Source organism: Podarcis vaucheri, assembly GCF_965113315.1.
Source record: "Podarcis vaucheri genome assembly, chromosome: 10".
NCBI lineage: Eukaryota > Metazoa > Chordata > Lepidosauria > Squamata > Lacertidae > Podarcis > Podarcis vaucheri.
Window position 1 is genome coordinate 45,707,345 of NC_138748.1, and position 9,050 is coordinate 45,716,394.

The 9,050-nt window shown below is 47.4% G+C and overlaps 1 protein-coding gene across 2 annotated transcripts in view; it reads right to left on the minus strand.

Annotated features, from left to right (window-relative positions):
• Positions 1-748, minus strand: part of MICALL1 (MICAL like 1) — a 32,096-nt gene extending 31,348 nt beyond the window's left edge. Inside the window, exon 1 of one of the 2 annotated variants that reach the window (XM_082241355.1) lies at positions 275-748. In XM_082241355.1, the coding sequence (XP_082097481.1) occupies positions 275-420 (146 nt within the window). In that variant the 5' untranslated portion in view covers positions 421-748. The remainder of the gene's footprint in view (positions 1-274) is intronic. The other variant, XM_082241356.1, reaches the window with a different exon arrangement.
• Between the last annotated feature and the right edge of the window lie 8,302 nt (positions 749-9,050).

Below are 9,050 nucleotides of genomic sequence, written 5' to 3' on the forward strand. Positions count from 1 at the left end.
TGGCAACCTGGGCTCCCTCTCCTCTTTCCTAAGGAGTCTAAATCCCACTCGAGGGCTACCCCACATCTACCCCATAGCCAGGGGGCTTCCTTCCTTCCTTCTCTACGGCTTGTTCCGCCCCTGCCCTCTTTTCAAATCTCCATTCCGCAGCCGCAGAGGAGTCGTCCCCCGGGCGGGCTGCTTGCCCAGGCGAGAGCGCGGCTGCTGGGCCTAGTCCCGGAGGGGGGCGCGGTGAGGTGGGGTCGGGGGTCTGAGGCGCTCGCCCGGTACTCACAGCAAATCAGGCCGGTTCCTATGGAGGATGGCGCAAAAGGCCAGGCCGTCCCGGAAGGAGCTGCTGAGGTCTCGGATCTCCACGCCCGGGTAGCCCTCGCACTGGCGGCGGCACCAGGCCTGCAAGGCGCTGCGGGGCCCCGACATCGGGGCGGGCGACGAGCCGAGCAGCGGGGCGCGGGTCCAGGCTCAGGGAGCCGCCGCCGCCGCCCTCGCCCGGCCGAGGGACATGGATGGGGCGGAGAGGCAGCCGCGCCAGGCTGGCTGGGCGCGCCTTGGTTGGATGCGGGCGGCTCCTGCGCGGCTCGAGGCGGGTCTGTGCCTCCCAGCCCGGCGCGGCTCCTTTGCCCCGTGCTTGGGCGGGGAGGCTGAGCTCCGGGGCCCGCGCTCAGGTTCCCTCTGCCGGCTCCCGGCTCGCCTCCTACCCCCGGGGGGCGCCTCCTTCCTCTCTCGCCCAGCCACACCGCCGGGCTCTGCTCAGACCTGTCTCTGCCGCCGCCGCCGCTGCTTCTCCGCCCATGATGATGATCCCCGCGCCGACCCCACCGGAGCGGTTACTCATGGAGCGGCCCCGGGAGAGAAGCCCGTCTGGGCCGCGAGCTGGCGGGCGAAGGGAGGTGCGGCGCGGCCGCCGGGCTGGAGAGGAGGAGCAGGAGGACATGCCTCGCTCCCCGGCAGCCGAGAGGGGACGGACTCCGGCAGCGGAGCGCGCTGGCTGGAGATGCGGCAGTTTATTTTTAGGAACACCAAATGGAGCTTCCATGGGCAGAGGCAGCATGCCGCTCAGCGCCAGCTGCATCCGCGGGAAACGGGCCTGTGAGCTTCCCGGAAGCACCGAAGTGGCTGCTGTGGGAAGCGGGATATTTGGTCTAGAGATGGGGGGGGGGGGGCTTTGATCCACCAGGTGTTGCTGTACTACAACTCCCAACACTCACACTCCGACCATCGGCCTCTGTTGGCGTGGGCTGGTGGGAGTTTTGAGTCCCTTAGTTGCTTCAGGTTACCCACTTTCGGGGCTGGATGGGTTTTTGGTCTGCGCCATCAGGGCTCTTCATGACATGACGCTGGGCTGGAAGAGACCAGGCATACAAGCAAGAGTTTGGTGCTGAAAGATTGGTAGTTGTGGCAGGGAAGGCCTGAGCGCTGGAGAGTTCTCGGTCCTCCTGGGAATGCCAGAGCAAACTCAAATGTGTAATATCACGTCCCAGACACAGACTGAGTCCTGTGGGCTAAGCTGATTTTCTATAAAATGATGCCTGCCTAAAGCCATACATAGTTTCCCCGTTACTGAAATGCCCCCAAATAAGAGTATTAGACCCTTTAATCTATACATGAAGCTGAAATAATACTAAATCCTGCCCCCTTTTTTCCTTACAGAGTTACTAGGGTAAGGTTATCAGATTTTTTTCAGTGAATCCAGGGACACTTTTCAACTTCAATGGATTTTGTATGGGGACTGATTTGTACATCTGGGGACTGTCCCCAGGAAACAGGGACGTCTGGTAACCTTACAATAGGGGGAAATGTGCAAGTATATGTATCTACTATTCACAGCTCTAGGGTTCTGGGCAACCAGTGCAGATGTTTTGGGAAAAATCCACCCTAGATAGTTGCACCTAATTCCCTTTACAATCAGTGGGATTTAAGCAGGTCATCATAACTATTTTTTTCACCTGGATTCTCATGGAACATAAGGGCAAATAGTTTAGTTAGTCTGGATCCAACTCAAAGACTTGTAAGCATATTAGACCACTTAATTTCAGGTTGTCATTTCACATTAATTTACAACACAGATACTACCTGCCTGGCACATATTATTGTTGCAGAGTCTGGAAAACCTTCCTTTGTTAGGAAGACGGTTTGTTAATGGTCCAGGATGGCCAAGGGGGAAATCTCTCTGGGAGAACTAATCAGAAAATGGTTTCTGGATGCAGAGATCTCTCAGAAATATTTGGGGCTGAAAAAGCCCCAGAAGAAGTGTGGGTCAGAAGAAGAAAGTAAGTTAAACCATTGTCTCTTGCTTCCCTTGGGCAGGTAGTGCTAATAATGGTTGCAGAGAGACAACAACACACATACACAGAGAAAGAGAGAGGAGTTGTGCCCTGGAGGCACCCAGTGAGTTGCAAGGTGCATCCCTCTGGAGTGCCTGTGCCCCCAGATATGTTCTACCTGTATAATGGTAAATAAGCAAAATATTGCAGAAACACAGTTTCCAGTTCTCCACTCACACACATACCCCAAACGAAACTGAACTCTGGCAGTGCTGCTTTTTGAACTACTCACAGTTCAGGGAAGTGAGGAGCATGTGACTTCTAAAAAGTTGCTGAGAATTGCCTGGCCTCTAGAGCTGAGCTAAATCAGAGTGAGCTTTACTGCAGAAAAAAGGTACAAGTGTGAAGGAAGAAAAGGAGTCACAAGTGCCATGTGTGAAGCCTTTGGCCACTTTCAGACTCTGGTTATTTTGCAAGAGGGATTCAAGTACAAGCTGGAAATTTAGGTCTGTGCAATTTAAGTAGCTTAAAGTGCTCTGTTGCCCTTGCACAATGAATTCACTTTAAAAAAAGAGACAACAGACTTCTTGTGGTTAGGGAAGTGTGCCCTTTGTGGTCTGCATGCAGTCTATGGCTGCCCAGTGCATGATATGTCTGCACAATGCTATACCAACCTGTGGGGCATTTCTTTGCAAACTGCACTGAAGAGCCAAGCTGGTCTGTACCAGCCCAACCAGCCTTTCAACCATAGCCTGAGCTTTCCAGCCACCAGTGGGGAAAGGGGGCAGCTGTAGTAGTGCAATACAACTCCATTCCACTCTCACCTGATAATCCAGTTTTTCAATGAAATAGTCAAGTCAGCATTCCACAACTTGGTCCTCAATGTGCTCTTTTTGTTGTCGTCCCCTTTTGTATTTTTAAAATCTGCAAACCTTGGGGTTTCCCCCAACCTCCAGCAAGTGTATGTGTGGTGCCATTGCCTATTTTGCCTACATAAGCCAAGAATGGAGAACCTCTGGCCTGGGAGCCAAATGAAGACTTCCAAGGCTCTCTCTGCCCCTTGGAACTCTCCTGAGGCCACACCCATCACTGATCTTGCTTCAGAGGATAGAATGAATATCTGACCCAGTTTCTCAGGGAAGGCTCTAATAGAGGAGGCAAGGGAGGGGGGCCCATTCATTGATTCTTACAGTAGTTGGTTGTCCCCAAAACAATGCAGCAAATAAACTTCTTGATGGCTCAGGCTAAAGTTATCAAAATTCTATCTCCAACCCTCCCATTAACACTCAAGACAGTTGCCTCACTAGAACATGCAGAGTTTGTACTGCCTGTTTTTTGATCATTTGAATGCATCTGAAAGACAGAAATTTAGCATCGAAAGGAAGGCTGTATTTAGCATATATTGCTTCTTGTTTGTTTGGCTTTGGATCCCCCGATGAAAAACCAAGACTCTACTAAAACTGTATAAATCTACAGAAATCACATACATTATGGCATTAGTGAGTTCCAGTTGGCATCTTTCAAAACGTCGTTGCCCATCCTCTCTGGGAATGAAAGAGAAGCAGATTTTGGTCCCACGCTGTGACACTAATGAATGTGCATATTGTTACATGTTCCCCGCTGCCAAGCGTTGAGAAGTTCCAGGGACAGCACTACAGAATTAGTTTCTTTTGAATGAGAGAGCACAGGACTATTGTGGCATCATTATTTTTTTTGTAATATTTGCTTTTAAAACAGATAGGCGAGCCAAGCATAGTGGAGGTGAGAGCTACTAATCCTTCATGAAGTCTACAAAAGGTGCAACTTTACACCAAGGATGCTTCAGCCAAATCAACACACACTCTGCCTCTGAAATTCATACTGCAGAACTGGCTCTAAACCATTTCACCTCAGTATCTGCTGGGAATATTCCATTCCAAGGGCTGGAGAGGGAGACCCAGCTATTAAGGAGCATTAGCATTCATGTGATCAAAAGTCACTAGCCATTCATTCAGAATTATCAAAACCAGGCATAAACTCAACAACATTGTGTAAACCTCTGGAGGGCTCAGGTTCTCCACACTAAATTAAGCTAAGGAATATGATTGAAAGAACCACATATTCATCTCTTGCTTGCCCATTTCCTCCCAACACTTTCCTCAGTTTCCCTGACTGTATTTTAGCTTGTAAGCCCTTTGGGGCAGAAACCTGACATACATGGTTCTTCTTAAAAGCACCATACATATTGCTAGGTAAAATGATGATGATGTGGTGAGAAAGGAATAATTAAAAACAGGAACAATACCGTTTGTTTCCCCCCCCCCCCAAGTTTGATATTCTGCTTGACGGTAATAAAACCTCAAATAACATAATGTTGGATCAGTTGTTTGGGAAAGCAAACACGGCTAGTCCAAGTCGTCTCCCAAGAAACCCATGCAAAAACTGGTCAGACCAGGGGAACTAGAATGAGGAGCTAAGCAAGGTAGGTGTGGAAGGGTGTGTCCTGCATCCAGGCAGAGCCGTGACTTCACCTTTACACAAGAGGATTTGGGGCTCTTAACAGCCAGTCACCTGGCAGCGGTGCGATGAACCAGCCCTGCTGCAAGGAGCTATGGAAAACAGCAGCATTTTCAGACCAGCGGATACAATGAGTTCTTTGTGGTCTCCAAAGCCGAAAGGGCAGGAGTAGGCGAGCAGAAAGGCTGGAGGCCAAGCAATTCGGAATATGACATGCTCCTTCCAGAGATAGCTGCAGATGTTATGGCCTTAGCTAAGCCAGAAAAGATCCCCTTTGCTGCAGTCAGACTGCCCCCCTTCACATGTTTTCAAACCGTTTTGTGGCTTCCTTGATCCAGGTAACGAGGTGTACATGTCTCGAACTCTTCACAGAGGGTCCTTTCTTCTCGTTCTCTATGCTGCTCTTAACCTGAGAACAGAACACTCCTGAGGAGAATCTTTATTTCCAGAGCCTACTTACTCTATTGTTATCAATAAGGGACTCAGCAGCCACATAAGATGATCTGTGGAATTAAGAATGGTTTACCTTAAAAGCAAAAGTATATATTTTTTTTCATTTGACTGCAAGCAAGAGGACAGATAGCTTCTTTGCTGTTGGCTCTTTTTTCTTGAGCTGGATTCCTGTGAGGGATTAAAACTGAGAGAAACAGCGCTTTAGTTGAGATTACTGCATGGCAGGCGTTTGGACTAGATGACCCTCAGGGATCCCTTACAACTTTAGAAGTTATGAAGTGATTGCTGAAAAAAAACCGGGCCTACTGTGTTCAGCTAATTATCACTGAGACTGCTGGGAGGAGAACTGTTAAGTTTCCCGTGTTACAGAGGCCAGACTAACCTCACGGGTCCCATGTTGTGAAAACCTTCCAGCAGAAATTCGATAGGCACCCTCACTTGTGACTTTCAAGCATCTCTTGAACACTTTTTAATGCCAGCGGGTCTATGCAGAATTTTAAAACTTTATTATTAGCCCTATTGTTTTGCATTGTTTTTAAGGGTGTTTTACATCTTAAGTACTGCTGTGTACCTGTTGTTCTATATGGCCTGGAAAAATAAACCACAATGCTAAATGTGCAACAAATAAATAAACGAACTGCATACAGCGTGTCTTGCTCAGACAGAGTTGCTTCAGTATGTGCATGCAATTTTAGCGTGCCAGGGATCAGATGTCTGAACAGGCACCATGCTAGCATGTTATTACCGGGCGCAGAGTTGGCCAATGGCCCAGTTTAAACTATGAAGCCAGGAGCAGTATGGCATGGTGTGGAGAGAAGTGCTTCTTCCTGATCTGGTAGCATGGTTGCTCTGCAGCACCCCCTTGTCCCCGCCCCCCTTTGCGTCACCTTTTGCTCACACAAGAGAGTCTTGAAGAGCTCGTCGCTATTTAGTCATACTTTGGTTGGTTGATTTTGGAGAGTTCTTTTTTAAATGGACTAACACCTTTGCTTTTTACGCCTCACTCCAAAATCTCATGAATGATAACTTTCTTTTCTGATCTGACAAGAGTGTTTTACCTACCCAACGGCTACCAACTTTCAGAATCTATCACAGCAGCTGAGCCTGGAGAGGAGAACCAACAACAATGTTGCTCCACAAAGGCTTCACCAGCGTTTCAACAATTGGACTCTGTTGATGTGGCTGCGTGCTCCAAATTCCTTTTGCCTTCTGTCGGTGCCAGGCACAGACTCTTGACGGAGCCCAGCCTTCCTCTCGCAGCAAAGAGCAACTGGCCTGATTTCTTTCCAGGAGGTCAACTGTGGTGAGTGGAGTGAATCTCTCCTAACCTTTAGCGGCTTGGGGGGGATCACAGTGGCTTAAGTGTGCAACGCATGACATAAGCCATTCCCTACTAAATTCCTGGGAATGCGTAACAGGTGCAAGATGCACAAGTTCCATATTTAAGCCCCAAGCAAAGGCTGCTTTGTGTGCTGTACTCTTTTTATCACACATGTTGAAAACGCAACACGTAGAAGGATCATTTGGAAAGGAACTGAAAAACTGCCAATAAACTGCATTATAAAAATCTATGGTGCAACTGCTCTTGGAATATTGGGTAGAGTTCTGGTCGCCTCACCTCAAAAAGGAAATTCACACCCACCAGAGGTTGTGATGGTCACTTCGATGGCATTAGAAGAGGATTAGACAAATTCATGGAGGATGGGCTATCAATAGCTACATTCTCCCTCCACTGTCACAAACAGTATGTCTCTGCATGCATTGCTGGGAATCATAGGTGGGGAGGGTGCTGTTCTGCTCAGGTTCAGATTGCAGAATTCCCATGGGCATCGGGCTGGCTACTGTGAGAACAAGATGCAGGACTAGACAGGCCTTTGGCCTGATCCAGCAGAATTCTTCTGATGCATGATGGATAGGGGGTATGTCACAATAGGCTGCAACTCTTTGTAGCATGCAAATCTCCTAGAACAAATATTTCTGCCTCTTTTGTCTCACATGGCACTAGCCATTCTGAAATGGTAATGTATGTGCAGGTAGTCCTATTCCCTCTGTCATCATGAGGCTATGTGCATTACTACAGCCAACTGTTACATTGGCTTTTCTCTTTTTCTTTGGAAAGCTCACTATGACAAAGTTGGAGAACCAGTTTGTTAACGGTCCTGCAAACTACATAAGCTTCTGACACCCATTCATATAAACAGATCTTCCCAGACTAATGAACAGAACCTTCAGTCAAGAGTCATCATACATTGCAAATACGTACCGTACATCAACCACCCATTAATACCATTTAGGCTTATGCAGAACGGTAGAAGATTTAAGTATTCTCTGACTATACAAATAGTTGCTGCATGCATTTCAAATAAATATCACCCAGCAGCAAGAAGCAGTTATATGAAATGTGTTCAGCAAAGTTGCGAAATACAGTGTTTGCAGGACTCTGGTTTTATATGGATTTGATATCTCCCTCCATTTTGGAGGTGAGCAGACAGTACAAGGAAACTCTCACCAGGAGGCAGAAACTGGGGACTGACAACTGTGTTCTGTCCAAAACTGCTTTCAAAGCCTTCAAGCATCACCCATTCATTACGAAGCCTTATTCCGCAGCCAGGAATGAAAAACATTTAAGAAAAAGGAACAGAGAGCAGATGCAGGTTCTTAGGATGCCAAATTGTGAGAAGGATCCAATTTTGCTCTTCTGTGGCAAACCTCTGAAGTGAGAGATAAACATAGGCCTACTTACAGTTCTCTCAAGCAAATCCTTGGGAGGCTGCAGCATATGCATTAACAGAGCTCATTATAAGACGCCTCTTACAGGATGCATACAAGGTTTCCAACAGGTGCTAACCTCACACTGAGAGGATGGATGAAAGCTATTTGCAGTCAGTTTCACATACTTGCTCCTGGCTGGGGAAATTAGGAAGGAGTCTAACTTGAATGTGCTCATGGTTCTTTCAGCACATTGTTCCATCACTGCAATAAGCCTCCCCAAACACCTGTTGCCCTCACTTACACTCTCTGAAAGCTATCCTGGCATCGGATTTAAATATAAATAAGATAGATTTGTGCTTTGTTTAGCTTGATCCTGTGCATGAGTACTCTGAAATCAACCCCAATGAGTTCAATGGGAGTTACTGTCACGTATGTATCGACAGGACCCCAGCCGCAGGTTCTTTTATTTTATACAAAGGGAAACTGAAAGGGCCATTCAGACCTTCATTGCTGTATTTTCTGCTGTAAAAGACTTTTTTAAAGGACCAATAAAAACCGTAAGTTTCAGCATGAACTATACAACACAAGGAAGTCTGAAAACCATTTGATATTGTAGATCTCGTAACAATCCACTGTTACAGTACATAGCGTACGTTTACCAAAAGGACACCTAGTGATAGTAACGCCCCTGAAAGGTAAGCAGTGAATAGCTTGAGATCGGGATAATACTCTCTAGTAAATTGGATTGAACTCACATGACAGCCTAGAAATGCCTAGGAGAGATATAGCCAAGCCCTTTCTTTCAACAGTATACAGCATGTCAGGTCCCCTTCCTATGTTAGGAAACAAAGCAACAGGGGAAAGGGCAGGTGCAAGCTTTTCGTTGTAGGGTGTTTCTTAAAAAAGAAAAAGAAAAAAGGACAGCATCTACGGATCACTTTTCAAAGTAGTGGACGACTGTCTCAGTGTCCTCATGTGTGCTCTGTCTGTCAGCTATCCCGACACACCTCTCACAGAGTGGAAGTGGGTGCTCTCCACAGGCTTAGTTAAGATATCAAAAGAAGCTACGAAATTGGCCACCTCCCCCTGAAGGGACAAATGAACTAGAACTCCAGAGACACAAGA